Raw genomic sequence first — 22,812 nt, forward strand, 5'->3', positions numbered from 1 at the left:
ACGAATTCCTTGTTTTGCCCATACTCTCCAATTGTCAGTAAAGGACTGCAAAAAACAAATGCCTAAAGTCGATGAATTAGTAAATGCTGCAAGCAACGTAGTGACTTATTTTTCTAAGAGCACAATTACCACTGAAATGTTGGAGTATGTACAACAAGAATTGAATCCTAATGTTACTTTATTAAAATTGGTATAGCAAGTGGAGATCCGTTGGAATTCACAATATGACATGTTTTTAAGACTTCTTCAGCTAAGAGTACCAATAGAAGCTGTAACAACAAAGAAGAAAATTGTAAAATAATTATCTAAAGAGGATCTGGTGTTAATGGAAATATATACTAAAATCTTCAGACCAATCAAAGAAGCTACAATACTGTTAAGTGGCAAAAAATATTCCACAGCTTCGCAAATCATACCTGTTATTAATTTGCTCATAGGGCAACTGCAATCAAAAATTGATAATAGTGAAGCAGCGATAATGATTCTGTCACGAAATTTGTTATAGAGTTTAGAGGTCAACGTTATTTAAAAAGACGTTTTTAAATACCAATTTTATAAAAAATATATTCTATATTTTTAATTTATTTATTTTATTACAGAATAGATTTCAAGAATGTTTGCAGTCAGACATTTTAATAGTCGCAATGATTGTAAATCCACATTATAAAGATAAGATAATAAATAGTGATCATGATAGAACTATTTGATAATATATTCATTACAATGATTTTCATAGATACAAAAACAAATACTTTGAAAAATCTGTTACAAGCAAGAATAAACAGCACGCAAAAAGCCAGAAATTCTATTAGGACTGAAGTCCAAAAAGAAATTGCAAGATATCTGAGAGAAAACTGCATATCCTTGGATGATTGTATTTTGACGTGGTAGAGGAACAACCATACATAGCTTTTGATTAAAAAACTAGCATTTGACTAATTGGGTATCGTTGGTACTCAAGTACCAAGTAAAAGAGTTTTCTCAACATGAGGTAAAATTGTAACGAGAGACAGATCTAAGCTTTTAACGGAATGTGTGGAATAATTATCTTTTTTACATTACAACTGGAATATTTCTGTCTAATTTACATTGATAAAATTATTAAAAAGGTATGCCAATGAGAATATTACAAAAAGAGTAAAAGACTGCTCATGAATATTTTCTCTTTTCATACAAATTACGATAAGAGTAAAAGTTTGAATATTACACAGCGCCACAAAAAAAAAAAAATTGGAAGTCCCAAAAACTTGACCACGGTACTTATATGTTTTTGGGATCGTTGAATCCGAATCCAGGGTCATTTTAACCCCATCAGATATTAAGTCAAGGTCAAATAGGGGTCAAATTATCAAAATACATTAAGAAAAGACTAAACCATGGTATCTTGGGGTTTTTGGGGTCGCTGAATGCGAATCCGGGGTCAGTTTAACCCCATCAGAACTTTCTCAAGGTCAGTTGAAGGTCAAATTATCGAAATACATGAAAAATACACTAAAACCATGGTATCTTGGGGTTTTTGGAGTCGGTAAATCCGAATCCAGGGTCAGTATAGTCCCATAAGGTTATATTTATGGTTAGTTCAAGGTTAGTTCAAAGTCATGGACGTAAAGAGAGTGAAAAAAATAGTTATAAACTGAAACAATGCAAAAGGTAATGTAAACCATAAAGCAAAGAACAATATATATGCAAGTACAATCGTATCCTTTAAAACTATATCATAGTTTGCTGCTCCTTTATTTACTTTAAATTTGTTAGAAGTATATGCAATTCAATAAAATACCCGTAAAAATATTAAGCCCATTACTCTTTTTTATGGTAACGAAATATTTTATTCTCAAATGATCTACGAAGTGGATTACGCTTCCGCTTCTCCGATGTTGATGGTGGATCTCTTTTTAACGACCAACAGTAATCTGCTAACATATTTACGTCCCATCTTCCTTGGCACCTGCGCTCCATTTCCTTGATATCTTGGTGAAATCTCTCTCCCTGCTCTTCGCTGTAATCACCTAGGTTTTCTGGAAACTCATCAACATGCGAATATAAAAAGTGTAATTTTAGATTCATTAGGCAGTCTTGATTTTTGTACCTATTTACTAAATTTAAAACTATTTGTTCGTAATTTGGGCTCTTATGATTTCCAAGAAAATTTTTAATTACGTTCTCAACATAACCATGCTTCTCTCTCTGTATGATTCATTTTCGTAACAAAAATTTCATCATTTATCATCTTACGAATCTGAGGGCCATCGAAAATTCCTTCATTTACTTTAGCATTACTTAATTTGGGAAACTGATTTCGCAGATACTTAAAGCAGCTACCATCTTTGTCTAAAGATTTTACCCATTGTTTCATAAGTCCCAATTTAATGTGCAGAGGTGGTATAAGAATTTTTGATGGATCAACAAGTGGCATTTCTTTTATATTCTTAGAACCCGGTTCGAACTTTTTTCTAAGGGGCCAGACACTCTTTATGTAATGATTCTTTCTATCCCTACTATTCCATTCACATAAATAGCAAGGATATTTTGTGAATCCCGATTGTTGCCCCAGAAGTATTGTTATGATTTTAAGATCCCCACATATTTGCCATTTATGATCATTGTATTTTATTCGGTCTAATATTACTTTCATGTTACAGTACTCTTCATTCAGTATTACCGAATAGCCTATGGGAATGGCTGCATAAACATTTGTATTGTGTAACAGAACGGCTTTTAAACTTCTCGTCGACGAATCGATGAACAATCTCCACTCGTTGGGGTTGTAACATCCATGTTTAAAGCAATTCGTCAATCCAACTATATCTTTGCAGTAAACTAAGGAAAATTCTTCATCTTTAGCGAAATAATCACGATATTTCTTATCTCTGTCTCGGTAGTAAGAAACTTGAATTTTTCCAGCTTCATTAGTATTTTCTTTTAGCCATGAAGCCAAGTACTCCGCCCCATCCTTTGATAGGCCCAAATCGCGTATGAGATCATTCACTTTTTCTTGTGTAAGTGGACCTTTCTCCTTCTTAGCATTATAGGGGATGTATTCCTCGTCACTTGTATCACTTGTACTAGCAACGTCATTGTCTTCATCAGGCGATTTTTCTTCTTCCGCAATAACATCTCCTTCCTCCATTTCTTCTTCTATCATTTCATCTTTATCGTGTCTTTCTAAATTTTCCTCAAGATCCATACTTCCACTTACGTACGTACCCAGTGGATCTTCTCTTTTATCAATTGACGATTCATATATAGGTTTCGTGACACTTTCAACGTTAGCGTAATTAATGTGCGACTTGATATTACTATTAACTCCATGCAAATTCGTATTACAAAAATAACAGTCTTCTTTCCTTAAAGGTTCGTTCCATATCGTAGGCACTTTCATTTTTACCATTTTTGCCTTTCTGTAGCATTTTCCTACATATTCCGCATATGATTTTAGGAACCCAATCAAATTCGTCAATTTTCATGTCTAAGTCAAACATGTTCTTGTACTGCTCTTTAATATTTTGATTGATTTTTCTTCTATTTTTTGGGGTCTCATACTTGCCACAAATGTAACAAAAACTATCCCGTTTTGCTATAAGACATTCTTGGTCACCAGACCTCAAGTGATAAATTCTTGTAGTATTATACTCTTCGAAAGCCAAGTTTCCCACTAACAAAGAGCTGCGGTCGCTCGATGACGACGCCTGCGGGCCCGCTTGCTCACCCTGACCAGCCGCCGATACTGGGGTTCCGAATCCCTGCATAAAAAAGAGTAATGGGCTTAATATTTTTACGGGTATATTATTGAATTGCATATACTTCTAACAAATTTAAAGTAAATGAAGGAGCAGCAAACTATGATATAGTTTTAAAGGATACGATTGTACTTGCATATATATTGTTCTTTGCTTTATGGTTTACATTACCTTTTGCATTGTTTCAGTTTATAACTATTTTTTTCACTCTCTTTACGTTCATGACTTTGAACTAACATTGAACTGACCACAAATATAACCTTATGGGACTATACTGACCCTGGATTCGGATTCAGCGACCCCAAAAACCCCTAAATGTCATGGTTTGATTTTACTTTTTATGAATCTTTATGATTTGACCTTCAACTGACCTTGACCATGACCTGATATGGTTGTAATAAGCCCGGATTCGGATTCAGCACCCGAAAAAATCCCAAGATACCATGGTTTTAGTGTATTTTTCATGTATTTCGATAATTTGACCTTCAACTGACCTTGAGAAAGTTCTGATGGGGTTAAACTGACCCCGGATTCGCATTCAGCGACCCCAAAAACCCCAAGATACCATGGTTTAGTCTTTTCTTAATGTATTTTGATAATTTGACCCCTATTTGACCTTGACTTAAGATCTGATGGGCTTAAAATGACCCTGGATTCGGATTCAGCGATCCCAAAAACATATAAGTGCCGTGGTCAAGTTTTTGGGACTTACAATTTTTTTTATTGTGGGGCTGTGTTATTAATTTATTGATGTTAATTAAAGTTATTCTAATTAAAAGCTTAAAAACTTTATGTATATAAATGTAGAAAAACTTACGTTTTACAGAGGAGGCACATTAAGTGGACAGATTTTGAAAAAACACCTATTTAAATCAATCCATGTTTAGCTTTATCCATTATTTCGACTGTCAAAAAAAAAAATAAATAAAAAGTTAGCGCTGTAAAAATATTACTATATTTCTCCTACCTTATCTAACTGGTGTACTATAGTTGCTATTTTTGTATATAGTTACTTTACCGAAGAAAAAGTCGCGATACCTTTTTGCAGAATCTTTAAAGAAATATACAAGTGTAAAATTTTGTACTGCACTTTGTACAATCAATGATCATTTGCTCTTGTCGTCTCTGTTCCGTTGCTCGAACCACTTGTTTAAGCTAAGTTTCAGCAGATCGTAGTTCTAGTAGATCCAGGAGAAAGCGACCACACCGAACGCAGGTGGTCATGAGAAAAGCTATGGACTGGTAGATCATCATCAGGTTGTTCTTGTTGATGGTAGTGCTGTCAGCCGTCGCGTTGGTGTAGCACTCGGTGACCCAATTGAAGCCCAACAGTAGCACAGCCAAACAATGAGCCCTGAGTAGCATAACTGGGAGGTCAGCAATGAGCTTCTCGCCTCCATAGAGCCAGAACAGCAGCGACGAATAGGACTTCCCGAAGACTAGGACGATCAGGCCGATCGAAGTGACGAGTAAGCAGAGATACCTCAGGACATTTGTGCTCTCCTGAATGTTGGCTGGATTCTGTCGGGATATTGGACACTCGCGCTGTACCATCAGCGTGAAGTAGAAGTAGCCACTTTCTTCGATCGGACGAAAGATAAAACGTGCCGCTATCGAGCCAAGATTGTTCACCACCTCGTACACACCCTGGAATGTTGCGATACTTATTGATATATTGCGGAGAGGTAAAATATCAAAACAATTTAAATCTAATGCAAACTCACGTGTTCTGCAAACGTTAATACTGGCAAAATTGTCATGATCAATCCCTCACCCTTTGTTAGAACTTACTTGAGTATTCCTTCTTTACAGAAGCTAATGGTGAGCGTGGATAGCTTGTCATCTAAAAGTGTATCCTGTGGGAAGAAACATTTTGATAAATTGTCTGTGTAACTTGTTCATAGAACAACTCTTATACGAAAGATTAAGCTTGTGCTTCTTTACTCTTTTGATGTAGTAGAATTTAAAAAAAATATGACTATAAAAAAATTACAATAAACTGAAATCTATAACCTATAAATAATTAATCATAAGAAGAAGTACTTACTTAACGAGTTCATTAAAAGAGAGCGATAAGCTCAACAATATAGTAGCAGGACTTTGCGATGCTCAAGTTTCTTCCATGTCCTGTCTGAAACACAAAGATGATCAACAAATAAACAAAATTAGAAGCTAGTTGAAATATATTACGCCTGCAGTATCATAAATAACCAGTGTAGACTCTCATAAAAAGCATCAAATCCTCTGGTATCGCTTGGAGGGACTGGAGAGAGCGAAAAGCTCAACAATACTATAGCAGGCCTTGGCTACGCTAAGGTATCTTCTACTTCCTATCTGAAAAAAAAACACAAAGATAATTAATAAATCACCAAGAATTAAAGCTGATTAGAATATAGTATACCTTCAGTATTATCGTTGACCCTCAGTATTTGCTGTAACATGTTGGCTGATTAATGCTGTAAACTTGAATCATCAGGATTATTTACTTTAGACTAATAGATGCAGTCGTCTAAAGGTCAAGAATTAAGCATGATAAATGAAAATTATATTTTTTGGAATACTGATCTCATCTCTGGAAAAGTTAAGGGCACTGCTTACTTTATCTTCTACTGTAGCAACATTAATCATCATATACTTTATTAATAAGGATGTGATGATTAATACTAAAAATTAAGGATGGAAAGGGATAGTGTGTTCCGCGTTCCGCTTGCGAATAGGTCAGTTCATCGCAACATATTGCATCGCGCATATTCAAAAGTCAAAAGTAAAACCATAATAAACACTAAGACAATGAATATGCTTAAAATTCCTTTTAATTGATATTTAATTGAAAAATTAAACGTATAATGAAATGCGCGTCAGAATGTATAATATGATCTTAAAAATTAAAAAAATTATATCGAGTTGCTCAAGTTTTTCCAGTTGCTCGAGTTTTTTGAACTGCTCGAGTTTTTCGAACTGCTCGAGTTTTTCGAACTGCTCAAATTTTTCGAACAGCTCGACAATTTCCGTAGCTCGAAAAATTCGGGAACTCGACTCGAACTCGACAAAAAACTCGGCTCGACTCGACTCGGGTTTTTCAGGAACTCGCACAACCATAGTCCTCACGAGGGCTTTGCTGCACGTGGCGATTTAACTCCAGATTTGGTTTGTCTCATTCTCCGCTCATTACCTGATCTTCCCCTTGATCAGACTTTCGCAGAGTCCGACAGTCGGCTCTGTCCCTATTAGGCTACTCTTCACGCCTAACTTTGCCAGGTCATTTGCTACCATGTTTCCCTTGACACCGTAGTGTCCCAGGTATACCCATAGTAGTGTGACCCTGGCCTTGAGTGCTAGTCTGTTTAGAGTCAGAAAACAGTTCCATACCAGCCTAGATTTGGTGGTAGAGTTGTTTAGTGCTTGGAGAGCACTTTTACTGTAGAAGCAAATATAGATCCGCAGGCGCGTGCTCTCAGCTAGTCTCGCTCGTGCCACCACATGATTGCTGTCAGCTCTGCTTGTAGTACGGTGGCGTGACGACCTAGCGGCAAGATTGTTCTTTTGCCACTTTGTCGTTGGTGCACCCTCGCTCCTGCAGCATCCTTCCTTTTGGATCCATCTGTATACCACAGGTCTCCATCATTCCAGATGTTTATTCTTTCGTCATTCCATTCTCCCCTGGATACGATGATTACTCTGTATTTCTTGTCAAACAGGAAGGCTTTGTTCATGGCTTTCGGGTTCATCCGCAGAGTTCCCTTTTTGTCCAATCCTTTTAAAAGCTATGGTAGCTCCTGCATATTGCCTTCCCCAAGCGAGTTGGTGATCCTGTGCAGGGCACAATTTGGCTTCTTAGTCGTTCAAGGAGAATGTTTGAGGTAGAGAGGACCGTTCTCGACCACCACACGGCCAAACCGTACGTCAGTCTGGGTTTGAGTTCGGCCTCATACACCCATCTCAAGGCTTCTGGTGACAGATCCCAGCTTCTCTTTATGACCATTCTAATTTGCCACAGGTTGGAGGTGACCTTGCCTATCATATATTCCAGGTGTTTCTTCCAGGACAGCTTACTGTCTAGGATGATCTCTAAATATTTGACTTGACTCTTAAGAGGCAGTTTGTGCCCCCCCCCCCCCCCCCAAGGGTCAAGTTACATTCCCTTTTCCATTTGTATCTCCTAGTGCAGACCAGGATCTCCGTCTTAGCTGGATTGACAGATAATCCAGCCTTGTTGTACCACTTGTTTACTAACGTTAGGGTACCTTGCATCACTTTTATCAGGGGGTCAAGGAAAGGGCCGCGTGCAATGATTAGGATGTCGTCTGCATATCCTATTGCCGTGCAGCCTGTATTGTTCAATTCGGTCAGCAGCTCATCCACCACCGGGCACCATATTAGTGGTGAAAGGACGCTACCTTGAGGGCATCCAGATCCCACCGTACCTTTAAGTGTCGTGCTGCCCGTGCTTGCTTCTAAATTGCGATTTCCCAACATGTGGTCAATCCATCCCGCTATTGTAGAGAGGATCATAAGCCTGTTTATAGTCCTTTTGATCACCTCTCGCGATGTGTGGTTAAATGCCCCTTCGATATCCAATAGTGCGCCTATGACATATCCTTTGGCCTCCAGCTGTTTATTGATCGTGGATACTGCTCTAAAGAGTGCGGTCTCCGGGGATCTCCCTGCTCTGTAAGCGTATTGCTTTTTGTGTAGCCCCTTGTCGCCCAATACCTTGTCTCGAATGTTATTCTATTGACCATTCGTTCAACGGTTTTAAGTACAAAAAATGTCAGGCTGATTGGCTGAAAGTCTTTCGGGAATGTATATACATTTCTCCCTGGTTTCGGGATGAATACTACCTTGGTGTCCTGCCACCCCATGAGGACCAAGTCAAGCGTGATGCTTGTTCTTGCCATCTGTATCAATGGGCCAATGATAACGTCCTCTGCTTTTTGAAGCAGGGCCGAAAAAATACTATCAGGTCCCGGTGACTTAAATGGCTCGAAAGATCTTATAGCCCACATCACCCTCTCGTGCGTGACGATCCGCCCGACCAGCAGTCGATTTTCGCTTAACTCAGCGTATGTCGATCTTCGGCCCTGCGACCAGATCCCTTGCTTGACAGATCACCCGTCCCCGCCTATTCAAAGCTAAGGAAATGCGTTTGTACGAGGAGATTTAGCGTCTTATTCTCTGTAGTGGCGTATTGTCCGTTCGTGAGCTTAAGCATACCCAGGACAGCATCGGGTTTCCTCGTCAGGATCTTATTCATCCTGGCTGTCTCTTTGTCCTTTAGGATATTTTTGCAGAATTTTTTTCAGCTGTTGCGATTGGCTTCTTTAACACTTTTCCGGTGTATATCTCTCTGTGTTCTGTATTGGATCCAGAGCAAGTGTGTACCGTGTTTTCTGGCACTTTCCAGAGCCCCTTGTGTTTTTACCTTTAGTTGCTCCAGCCTTTGATTCCATCATTTGACTTTACCTTTGGATCTCACCTGTTCAGGTTTGCAATTTCCCTCATAGGCTTGGGTAATTCCCCTGGCGAATTTGTTAGCTGCTTCTTCCAGGGATGTGCTATCCCGGATGTCGAGTGGTATATCGCACATGGCTTATTCCACGTCTTTCTTATATCCGTCTGGACCTTCCTAAATACTTCATTTCCAGGACTATCACAGAGTCGGATGTATCGGCTGCTGTATTCCACTTTAACACCAAGGCCAGGGGAAGCGATGGCATCCCACAAGTTGTAATCTCCAAAGCACTGCCAATACTCACTCCTCTGCTATGTCAAATATTCAACCTGTCTCTGAGCGAGGCACGCTTTCCCTCCGTTAGAAAGTTGTCGCTTATACGAGCAATAAACAAAGTTAGCTCTCCAACAGCTTTGACTGACTACCGTCCGATCTCTCTACTTTGTTTCCTGTCCAAGGCGCTGGAGTAGCTGGTGCACAAGCAAATCTCTGAGTAGTTTGAAACAAGACTTTACCTTTAAAATTTTCAAACAGTCTTCTGACCTACTGAAAAAGCTTCAGTGAAAATCAGATGATTTCCATGTGATTTTCAAGGGAAAAGCATGCCGATTTCGTATTTAATTAGCAGATGATTTTCAGGTGAAAAGCATGTGACCTCTTATTTTAAAAACCCAATTATTTTCGCATTCAATTAGCAGATAATTTTTAGATGAAAATCATATAACCTCTTATTAGTTTAAAATATTATGATTTGGATTTATATTTGCAATAATTGAATAGACTTTTTAAACATTATTATTATCATTATTATTTTTATTGCTTCCTCTTAGAGGGAGCTTTCTAATAGTGAAATTTTGAGTTTGGTCAAAACTTCTAGAAAATACTTTTCGGTGTGTTAGAAAAGTTCGAATCAAGTACTTTTAGAAGATGTCCGTATGGATGTGTGTGTGTGTGTGTGTGTGTGTGTGTGTATACCGTAATATTGCTGTAAGTAGTCCAACAGTACCAATAAAATTCGACATGCATATATATTTTTGGATTCTGAATTCGGGAGAAACAGTTATTTTTTATTTTCTCAACTATTTTTTTTTATAACCATTTTTTAATTTTTGAAAAAAAATATTTTGCGTTTTTTTCAATCATCCGATTGTTACAAACAATTTAGCTATAACGCATTTGAAAGAGAACAAAATCACCTACTCTTCATCGTTTGGTCTTCGGATTGACCGCTTTGTTCAGCAGATATAATGAAAAAGGTGATTTTTATTTTTAAATTCCTGTCTCTAAAACTGAACATCACAACTTCGCGAAAAAAATTATGTCGATGAGTCAGGTGTCAAACTATATACCGTTAAAATTTTAAGTGATTTGACTACTAATTTTTTTAGTAAAAAATCAAAAACTGAAAAAAATGAGTTATTTTTGTGTCTTGATTACGGACGTAAAAAGGGCTTATTGCACTTAAGATTGTGGGAAAAAGTAGATATATTATGTGTTTTGACTAAGTTCATTGCACAGCTTTTAAACCCCTATAGTTTATAAGATATCAGAGTTTTAATTTTTTTGAAAATTGTTTGATTCCTCATATCTCTAAAACAATGTAGTCAAATGCTTCAAAATTTTATTTGATAATTCACCATAAAAAAAGCTATCTGCTGCTGAAATTTTAAACGATTTCGTCAAGCGGTTTTCAAGTAAAGAGCTGAAATGTAAAATTTGTTTTCTTGAAAATTGTGCGAGCGACCTATTTAATAGCCTGCTGTTTTATGATGGTTAGGTTGGTTAGGAACACATATAAACATGCGTGAATTTCTGTGGAAAAAAATTAATGGCAGTGTTCGCGTTCTATAATAAAAAAAACAGAGGGGTCTGCAAATTTTTGGACAATGACCCATTCAAAACTTATAAATTAAATTATGTATCAAAAATCGCCGCATACATTAGAAGGCAGATGTACTGTATATTAAAACAATATTTTGTTTATTAGACCTATAAATTTAGTTGGAGGAAGCTACGTGACAATTAATTGGTAGCGGTTTTTTAATGGTTATAATGTCAGAATGTTCGCATTTGCTTTTTCAAAATAATTATTTAAAAAGACTGTTGATATTTAGTGATATTTTTATCATTCGCAATCATTATCATTCGCAAATCATTTTTATCATTCGCAAAGATTAATTGAATCTTTTTAAATATTATTTATATTACTATTTATATATTTTTAAAATTGTAAATTGCTGATTTTAATAACTTTTTAATACGTGTACAATAATAATAAAAATTTTAATTGATAGAGAGAGAAAAACATCAAAAAGTATATTTGTGGTTAGGAGTACTATATAAGTATTTGGTAAATTTGTAAGTTTTTTATTATAAAATATATTTCATCTATATACAATGCTCTTTTGATATTAGTAATGTAACATATTTAGTAATGGCAAAATGTTTTAAAATGCAATTTCGAAGAACTTATAATATCCGTAGTATCTATAACAGTAGGATTCTCCTCAATTTCGTTGACTATTTGTAAAATACTATAATGTTTATTTACCATCTGTATTAAATACTGCACTAATATAATTGTATCAATTATATAAAAAAATTGACTTTTAAAAAAGTAAAAGGTTAGGCAAGTTAGATATATTCCGCAACGAAATTACAGATAAAAAAGAACTGAGCTCAATCAAACAAAGTCAAGTTAATTATATATTTAATCATAATAAAGCAAAAATATTGTTCTGCTTAATTAAGGACTTACTTAACTTAGAGTTTTTTTAAAAGTCAATTTTGTTATATAATTGATGCAATTATATTAGTGTAGTTGTACACCTAGACACCACCCTTGAATGATTTTTACACGTAGACACCAAAAAACACGGTACACTCTACCTAGACGTCGTCATCGGTTAGCCTGGCTACCGGTACTGCGCCACTTAATGTTAAATGAAAAAAAAAAATGAAATCACATCTGTAGTCCCGCTAGTCAATATATGTGTGATCACATCAGTAATCCAACTAACCTGTATAAGTATGCGGGAAAGAAATATGTGCGGCTTAATTCATGGTCTTAACACAAGCGGTGTGTGGCCAACTTCGTGGTCTGAACATTTGGGCTGAAGAATCCCGAACGGATTTTAACATTTTTGTTGAGACATGCTTTTCTATTAAAAAAAGCTGCTTTCTTGGCAATATATCGATTGGAAATCATAGTTAAGCATACAATTATGATTTTACGCCAACAAAATTCAGATACAATAACGTGAATATTTGTATTTATTTAATTGAAAATTTTAAAACCCAATATAGAAATAAATAGTGTCGCGGTCGCTGCTGGCTTCTCAAACTTGCCTTCGTGGCGCTACCGCGCCACTTGATAAGAAAGTTGAATGACACTATGGTGGTCCCGAATTTAAGACACTTTCGGCTATATGCAAGAGTTGATGTACGTTGTAACTTATTGCTTTCTCTTCAAAGAACTTCTCAGTTATAGCTACAAATCCGTGTAGCATTTTATCTACTTTATTTATTTCTGACCCATAAATATTATCTTTTAGTAAAATGTACAAACTTTCTACAAATAAAAGCCAGTGATAATAATTACGTCTGGTTAAATATTCTGACAAAATTATGGCGCTATAATATAAAACATAATATTCCCATTCACAGGCTTTCCAACCTTATCTAGAACTTATTGGCCGATTCAATTTTGCAATTTGATGAAGAGCTGTGATCCTTTTTATTTTTAATAAATTTCTATAATATCATTAATTTTTATTGATTTTATGTAATATTCAGTAAACTGTTTCGCAACTTCTTCTAAGGAGCAGTGCATGTAATCGGAAACAAATTCGGTAATGATATTAAAATTCGGTAGATTAATGAGAGGAGATAGATATTTAATTCTATTAACTGGTTTGTCGGAAGAAGCAATAAACATATCATCAACAGTACTTTTATGTTCTCGAAAATCAACAGCAGTTTGTAATAAGGTATATTTTTGAGCATCATCAACCCATGTCCCAGGATAAAGGCATCAACTGCAACCATAATTGCCATTAAACGGCTTGATTTCTTGAAATAGTGTCCGTGCTACTAAGTCTACACAGCATGACACAATATGTAATTTTAAATTACGTTTTCGCCTTTGACAATGCATGAAATTCTTTGTTTTGACAATCTGTTCATGTAGTCAATAAAGGGGACTCAATAGACACTTATATCTGGTTTATTCTTATTAAACCATAAACCACAAGTAATTAATTTACTCATTCTTTTTTTGTCGAGGTGATTCATTAATCAATAGGAACAGTGGCCATATCGAATACGACGAACTTTTGAATTTTTATGCTCCATCTGTATTAAATACTGCAACAATATAATTGTATCTATAGATACAATTATACAGGGTGGGCCATTTTAATCAAACCAGTCTAATAAGTCCTAAATTAAGCCATGAACAGAAAAATTGTTCATATGAAAGTTGTCCAGGATCAAGGGGGACATCTTTTTATGCAATTAGTTTTGACCTTAAATTCAAATTTCAAGGTCATTTGAAGGTCAAATTTTTTTTTAAATAGGAACCCCTATTGTTGATAGCATATTCGGAAAGAACAGGAAATTTTACGTACGAAACGTCCGAAAGTCAACATCCTCTAAAAGCTCTGGCAGTCGATCTCTGAGCAATGCCAAATAGCTATTCTGGTTAACATTTTGACCGAAAAAATATGGCCCAATCAGGTAACCATTAATGATCCTACACCACACTATTAAACTCCATCGGTTTTGATGGTCAATAGCCCTGTACCAGTGGGGATTTACAGGTGACCAGTAGTGACTATTGTGCCTATTTAATTGACCATCACTGCGAAATATAGCCTCGTCAGAAAACATAACAAATCTGAAAAAATCTGGATCATTTTGTAAAACTCCTAAAGCCCACTGGCAAAAGTTAATACGCATTAGAAAATGGCGTGGCCTCAGCTCATGAACTAATCTTATGTGGTAATCGTGATAGTGGAGATTATTGAGAATTCTCAATGCTGTTCTTTGTGGTATACCGATTTCTCTTTCAATTTGTCGACTACTAATTTGTGGATTGAGATGAACAGCTGCTAAAGCGGCTATAACATTAGGATCATTTTCGTTGTATTCGTGGTGTCTGCCTTGACGACGAAGATGTCCATCACGAGCTCTTCGAAGTAATTTGAGTAATTTGTCGTGAGTAGGACGCCTTCTTAGAGGAAAGCGTACAGAGTAGAGTCGCACCGCGGCTCTGGCATTGTTTTGGGTTTCGCCTAAGATCATTATCATATCAACAATTTCATTGGATTGATAACACCGGTACACAAAATAAAAAAAGATGTCTGTACAAAAAATCAGACCCATGTATCCTTATGTTTTTCGAGTGGCTGAATTCGAATCCGGTGTCAGTTTGGCCCCACCACGTCAGGGTCAAGGTAAGTTGGAGGTCAAATTAAGAAGAAACGGTTCAAAAAAATTAAAATGCCATATATGTATGTTTTTAGGTAGCTGAATCCGAATCCGGGGTCAGTTTGGCCCCATCACGTCAGGGTCAAGGTCAGTTCGAGGTCAAATTGAGAATAAACGGTTCAAAAAATTGAAATGCCATATATTTGTTTTTTTGGTCGTTTAATCTAAATCCGGGGTCAGACCAGACGTCGATACTGGGGTTCCGAATCCCTGCATCGTAAGACACTTATCACTTGTGCCTGCCATGACGGCATGATAGCCATTTACCCAGGACTTAGCCAGACGGATCTGTTGCCCACCGTCACCGCGTGGAGGTGCCTGGTTACAGGCACAAGCAATCGGTATCCATTTCGTGTTAGCAAAAGGAACAACGGCCTCTTTTTATCGAGATAGAGAAAAAGAATTTAGGAAATTTTTCACAAACGATGAAGAGAATTCGTTGGTATATTGTACAGATGTTAGAGGTTTAGTCGATGCATTAAAACCGAATACATATAAAGACGAGGAATAGAGACTTTTTATTGATTCGTCAAAACGAAGTCTGAAAGCTGTTCTGCTTCATAACGGAAACAGGTTTGCATCTATTCCCATAGCTCACTCCACTAAGCTGAAAGAAACTTATGAAAATTTAGAAATTGTATTAGAAAAAATAAAGTACTTGGAACATCAATGGAAAATTTGTGGTGATCTTAAAATTGCAACCATGATCTTAGGACAACAATCAGGTTTTACTAAAAATCCCTGCTTCTTGTGTTTATGGGATAGTAGAGACAGGGTAAATCACTACGTTAAGAAAGTATGGCCAACTAGATCACATTTTGAACCAGGATCGAGGAACATTATACGTACGCCATTGATTGACCCATCAAACTATCTGCTACCACCACTTCATATCAAACTTGGCCTCATGAAGAAGTTCGTCAAAGCTCTGGATAAAGATGGCGATTGTTACCAGTATTTAGGAGAAAAGTTTCCCGCAATAAGTGATGCTAAATTAAAAGAAGGTTTTTTTGATGGTCCTCAAATTCGTACTCTATTTGAAGACGAAACATTTATTACAAAAATGAACCACACAGAAAAAGCTGCATGGCAAAGTTTCAAAACTGTTCGTGAGAACTTTTTAGGAAATAAAAAGAGTGAGAACTATCAGGAACTAGTTGCACAAATGTTGGAGAATTTCAAAAATTTGCGTTGCTTGATGAGTTATAAAATGCATTTCTTACATTCCCATCTTGATTACTTTCCTCTTAATCTAGGAGACGTCAGTGAAGAACAGGGAGAACGATTTCATCAAGATATAAGTGTAATGGAGAATCGATACCAAGGAAGATGGAATGTCAACATGATGGCAGATTTTTGCTGGACGCTGAAGAGAGACATTAAAACAAATAACAAAAAGAGAAAAAGAAACCCATTGCATAGGTCATTTGAAGAAAAAAGAGTTCGTTACAAGAGAAAAAAGGAGTAAAGAAAGACATCGACAGTTACTAAACTAGTGGGGAAAAAAAACAAGAAAAAAATATAAACGAAAGCAACTTTGCTCTGTACACAAGGAAGATGTAAGTGATCAAATCTGTTGAATAAGACTTTTTACAATTTTTGGTATCTTTTTCCATTTTTGGAAAGATTTATATAACATTTTTATCGGTTTAAACTGTTTCTTCTCAGTTTGACCTTGAACTGGCCTTGACCCTAACGTGATGGGGCCAGACTGACCCCGGATTCGGATTCAGCGACCAAAAAAACATAAATATATGGTATTTTCATTTTTTAACCGTTTATTCTCAATTTGACCTCGAACTGACCTTGACCCTGACGTGATCGGGTCAAACTGACCCCGGATTCGGATTCGGCGACCTAAAAAACATACATATATGGCATTTTAATTTATTTGAACCGTTTCTTCTTAATTTGACCTCCAACTGACCTTGACCCTGACGTGATGGGGCCAAACTGACACCGGATTCGAATTCAGCGACCAAAAAAACATAAATATATGGTATTTTCATTTTTTGAACCGTTTCTTCTCAGTTTGACCTTGAACTGACCTTGACCCTGACGTGATAGGGCCAAACTGACCCCGGATTCGGATTCAGCGACCTAAAAAACATACATATATGGCATTTTAATTTTTTTGAACCGTTTCTTCTTATTTTGACCCCCAACTGACCTTGACCCTGACGTGATGGGGCCAAACTGACACCGGATTGGAATTCAGCCACTCGAAAAACATAAGGATACATGGGTGTGATTTTTTGTACAGACATCTTTTTTTATTTTGTGTGCCGGTGTAATCGTCCATGTTGAAAATTTTGTTTATTATAAGAAAAACTATTTTATTTACATTCACTCTTTATTGAAATTGAAATTAAACCAAAATAAGAAAGTGACAACAAAAAAGGAGGAATTTTCAAACTGTATAATTTTTAAATCAAATTTGTAACTTCTTATTTTCTTACGTTAAGACATTGTGATTTAAATTGAAGACAGCGTGAGAACCATCGTACATCAGTAGATGAAGCAGCCGCGTGAACGTGCCCGTGGGCCATCTTCCTCCTTAAAGCGATGCAGTACCTCTTTCTCTGCTTTTTAGCAGGTTCCAGGGCATTGGAATTGGGGGTTGGATGAAGTACCCATTGCACCTCCTCTCGAATACAATGGGAGGCTGCCCTTAGCCTTCGACCAGTCCACAGGTCGCCCTCAGGGAACCCCGAGGTTTAACCACGGCCAAGGGAGTGGCCCGACAGCCGTGCCCTTTATACGAGGATCCTGCCGGGGAGGTTACTCTTGAGCCCGAGAGGCAAAAGCCCGCATCAACCCAATTTTGCCGCGATGCCAGGACGCGCCTCAGTTACGCGTCAAGGAGAAGGTTGGCCAATTGGTCTCGGTCCCTCTCACGTCACCGACTCGCATTCGAGTCGTCGCGCTCCCGACACCGGAGTCGAGACGACCGCGACAACTCGCTAGACGAGCCCCCACACCAAGCACTATAAAGCGGGCACTTGACAAGGTGGCAACCCCCGTTGGAGAAAGAAAGAAAGAATATTAAAAGTACATAACAGTTGGAGTTCATCGTTGAACAAGTTCTGCATTCTGTATAAGGAGTTTAGACCACTCCGTAAGCTGCATATATACAAATCCTGTATAAAAGTCATGTAACGGTTCAACTTTCCCCAGGAGACTGGATAGTCAGTCGGTTCCAGGATGTGGATAGGGGAAAGGGGCAAGAAAAGAGTCTGTTTTTATATTTTTAATAATAACAAATATATTTCTTAATAAAGAATAGCAATTTGGAATCAGTTGTTAAATCCCGGCTGAAACAGAAATCAATTATGCGTCTTGTTAAGAATATTTCGCCTTTACAAATAGAATTGTTTAAACTAACGCGGTTGACAATTTATAAGAATATCTACGCGATTTCTTTACAAGAATGATTCGGTGGTTGCGGCTACGGTGTTTCGGTACGGTGGCGGTATGACGGATCGGTGGCGGGTTTTGAGGTTAGGAATTCATTCGGTACGGTGGAGTCGTGTGCGCACGGCTACAACGATCCGAATGTGTCGCGCAACAACGATTTCGACCGCTCTGTGTGCGCACAGTAACGGCCGGGATAGTGCAACAGGGTTTTGAGATTATCCCTCCGATTTGTGGAGACGTGTGCAAATCTTCGTCGCTCGTCTCGTTCCTCCCTTTATCCGGTATCCGCACTGAGATAAAGCGAGTCGAAAGATGTCGGCGTAAGGCTGGTTTTGTTGGTTAGGATTTTTACGGTGACAGGTTTAAGGAACCACGTCCACAACGTAGGCACCTTCCCAAAGCACACTTAGCCTAACGCCTCGAGGCACACACACGCGAACGACGCGATCGCGAATTTTCCGCAAACGCAAAACACTAATGCAGAACGTAATGAACAGGGATTGCTCTTAGAAGGGCAGATCTCAAATTCACTTCACAAAGCAAACGTAGAAAAGCGCAAGGAAGCCAAACGTACGAGTCGCTTGACGATCCTACCAGGAGTGAGCGCGCACGGGCCCTTCGCACGCTTCGAACAGTAAACAAGTTAGGAAGTACATTTGCTTGGCATTGCACTGAATCGTTGAACTGTAATCATAATGATTTTTAACATTTTTTTAGATATGGCATAATTTCAACTATGAACTTCAATATCAAGCAGATATACTTTCAAACCTAGTCGCACTCCGTTTAATGGCTTTTATAAGTAATTTAATGAAATTCCTACTTTTCTTAGTTTATATCTTGTTAGACGTTAAAGGTAAATGATGTGTTTTATAATAAAAACAAGATATTCAGCTCGGTTAAACAGAACAACATACTTTTTGCAAGTCTTGCAATCCATTCATATAACCTGCAAAATTCAGAAATTTTCATTTACGCCTTCGTTTGGCCAAACCAACTGCACGTGGTTGGTCATCTCTTGGCCGAGTACTCATACGGACACAGCTGCACTAAGCATATGGTGGTAAGCCATGCTGCTAGTGAATTTTTTGGAGATTGGTATGCTGGTTTTGGCCATCGACGCCATGATGAAATATTTCTAGTTACAGCGCCATGAGTGTGTTTTTGTATGAGTAAGAAGAAAGTTACTTTTTATTTTTTTTATAATTTGAATTGTTTAAGACTTGTTAATGCACCTAAAACGCCAATTTAGTGTTGATGTTTTATAAAATAATAATCCAGAATCTATATTTTAAGTTTTTAGAGCCTAGTGGCCTATAATCCGCGATAAATACTCTAAGACATCTTTTTTTACAGCTTAAGCGATTTTAGTATAAATTAGGGCTTTGACATTTTAGAGATTTGTGTGTTTGCCTACTTTTTTTAGGTTATGCAAGCTTATACTAAATATAAGCAGTTCTACATTTATGGAAATTATCGTACAAGTATTTTGCAATTTTTCATCACGCAGGTCATCAGCGTTGCATCCCGGGCAGTATCAAACACGCCTGGCCTTTTTTTTTTTTAGAGATTTCAGTCCTTTTTAGTAATTTTTTTGAGTATTTCATATTTCTCCTAAAAATAAAATATAAGCAACCTTAGCGCCTTTTGACAATTGCTTTTTTGTAACATTTTTATCACTATGAAATGAAATCACTTATCGTTCTCATACACTACCCTCGAATGATTTCTACACCTAGATATCAGAAACCACGTTGCGCACCACCTAGACCTCGTCATCGGCCACCCCGTACACCTAGACACTGCCCTTGAATAATGTATTTACCTGGACATAAAAAATTACGGAGCGCACCACCTAGACCTCGTCATCGGCCACCTTGTACACTTAGACACCGCTTTCGAATTATTTTTACACCTAAACAGTAAAAACTACATGTAAGCGAGCATGCAGAAAACCGATGATAAAGCAATATCCATCTGTGTATAGCTGTGCGGCCAACTTCACGGTCCTAGCACTCGTTGCGGCTAACTTAACGGTCCTAACATTTTTTGATTTGATTTGAGCATTTTGTGAATGACACACTCGTGTATTATATCAAAGGTAGCTGTTTTTATCAATATTTTTGTTGAAAATCATAGTTTGGCATAATAAAACATGATATAAGTCAAATTATATTAGAGACAACAAAGAAACGCATTTATTTCTTTGTAATGAAAAATGCGAACCTCAACATAGAAGTAAATAGTAGCGCGAGCGCCGCAGCTTCGTCTGCTTCTCAAACTTGCCTTCGTGGCACTGCCGCGCCACTTGATAAACTTGACGCCGTTAGATTGATCTCAGTTCTTTTCTATCTGTGATTTTGTTGCGGAAAATATCAAACTTGCCTAACCTTTTACTTTTTTAAAAGTCAATTTTTATTGAATTATTTTATTGTATTCTTATAGTAATAGTGAGGTACGGGGTACTAGATAGAGGTAGCTTATTACAATAAAAAGATTTTTTTATTTTGTTTTGATGATTAATGGATATATTCGACGAATAATCATGTAAGATAATATTGCATGTATTTTGCGACAAAATAAATTTAAAAATCCGGTTTCATTTTATAATATAATATTTGAACGATATGAGTTAGTTTGCGTTATCGTGTTTGTTTCGAAATTTTACAAGTATGTTGAAATTATTCCAAGTATTTGACAGATACCCTTTGAGTTGCGTTATCTTGTCAGACTCCAAAATTTTACAAGTATATAAGATATTCGAAGTTCTTATTTACCAAAGGCATACGTTGCTTTTGAGTAGAGACTAGGCGCTTAAGTTTTTGTGCTTTTAAGAGTATTCTGGAAATTAAAAGGATAAAATTAACAGGGTTCAACTGTTGTGCAGAGATCTGTGCTGAGATCTGTGCAGAAATCTCTGCAGAGATCTATGCACAGATCTCTGTACATAATTTTTGTAAGGCTATGCATAAGCTACATTTTGCATTATTTCTGGAAAAAAAATAGTACTTCGATTAACCATAATTAGTGATTTATTATATTTTGCAGCACAGACACATTATGAAGCATCTATTTTTGAAAACTGTTTCAAAACATCAAAACTACAAATACCATTTTTTGAAAGATTATTACCAATAGGGTTACAGAAAGACCGTTTACATGATGTTCATGATTCAAATAAATTCAAGCCCACAGGTATTGTATTGTATTTTTTCAAATTTTGTAAAGTTAGATTATAATTTTTATTACAAACATAATATTTTTGTCGCCTTAGTCGATATTGAAATCAGAAATAAATAATTAATAAATGGACTTTATAAAGTTTAGACTTTTATCAAATGATTCCGTAAGAACGACATAGCACGACCGTAGTCCTCTCAGAATGCAATTTGAAATGTTTTTTCAAAATTCCGAAAGTTTAAATTCGTTGAAAATTTCCTTAATAGAAATATGCTCAACGAACAATTTATTTAGTTATTATTATTATTTTTCTTTTCAAACCGGAAAAATATTTGTTACAAGAATACAAAAAGAATAAGGATAAAGTAGCGCAAGCGCATCACCGCAATATTATCATCGCTGGCATAAGAGCACAACTATTGGATCATAATTAGCGATAGCATTGCATAAAAATTATGGCAATAAAAAGAAATTTTAATCGAATTTATAAATTTTAGTAAGAAAACATTGCTAAAAGCAAAATGGTTTGCTTTTCAAATAAGGCACTCATTTATCTTCTGAACTTAGATAAAACTCATGACAAATGTAAAAATGTACACTTAATCGTTGAACTGTAATCCTAATGATTTTTAAAATTTGTTTAGATAGGGCAAAATTTTAACGATGAACTTCAATATCAAGCAGATAAACTTTCAAACCTAGTCGCACTCTGTTCAATGGCTTTGTACAAAATGACTTTGGCCGTGACCAAAAATGGCTGAGACATACAGCAGTGTTGGGGTGAACAATAAGTACAATCCTCTATTATAATAAAACTAGCAGGGTCACCTCGCTCCTATAACGTCGCTCGGTTGATGTTAGATATAAATATTTATAGCCCCAAGAAAAATTAAAAAAAAAATATTTATGACTACAACAAATTTAAAGGGTACGCGAGTTTGATTTTTTCTGTACATATTAATAACGTAATATAATATAATAGTATATATGTCGATGAGAACGAAATTACATTTAAAAAAAATGAGATTAATCGAAGTAATTTAAATTTATTACAATATTATTTCAAACATAATATAACAGAAAATTAAAATTGATATTTCATTTTGTTTAGAGGAGAAATTAATTTTTTCATTTAAATTAATTTTTTTTTAATTTTTGCAACTCCTTACTTTATTAGTATTTATGAAACGGGCATGGTAAGTTACGTAGTTAGTACACGAGAGTTGTTTGTAACTATGATCAATATATTATTCAAGTTTTTTGTTAGCAGTCATTTGATTCAGCACTTAAGGTGGTAATTTCGCTGGGTAGCTGGTCAAGCGAGTGTTTAATTGTATTTGATTTTGGCAGTCCGTACATCTGGCAACATCACAAGTTGGTTAAAAAGAGTGTGTATATATATATATATATATATATAAATATAAGGGTATGGTAATATTCGTTTGTTGTTTCTATATACATTCGAGTATAACCTACATGCCAAAATGCTTAATCCAGGAGAAAAAGAGAAAACCAAAGTGTATTTTGGAAATA

The 22,812-nt window shown here is 36.4% G+C and overlaps 1 protein-coding gene across 16 annotated transcripts in view; it reads left to right on the forward strand.

Annotated features, from left to right (window-relative positions):
* Positions 1-22,812, forward strand: part of LOC100680429 (protein unc-79 homolog) — a 2,400,004-nt gene that overhangs the window by 1,600,092 nt on the left and 777,100 nt on the right. For 15 of the 16 annotated variants that reach the window (XR_004345182.1, XR_004345183.1, XR_004345184.1 and 12 more), the window contains one exon: positions 21,148-21,294. The exons of the other annotated variant lie outside the window; for it this stretch is intronic. Coding sequence is in view for 12 of the 15 variants with exons in the window: in XM_031923950.1 (XP_031779810.1) it covers positions 21,148-21,294 (147 nt within the window). In the remaining 3 variants the exon portion in view is untranslated. The remainder of the gene's footprint in view (positions 1-21,147; positions 21,295-22,812) is intronic. 16 annotated transcript variants of the gene reach the window in all.

Source organism: Nasonia vitripennis (genome assembly GCF_009193385.2).
Source record: "Nasonia vitripennis strain AsymCx chromosome 2 unlocalized genomic scaffold, Nvit_psr_1.1 chr2_random0002, whole genome shotgun sequence".
In the NCBI taxonomy this organism is placed as follows: domain Eukaryota; kingdom Metazoa; phylum Arthropoda; class Insecta; order Hymenoptera; family Pteromalidae; genus Nasonia; species Nasonia vitripennis.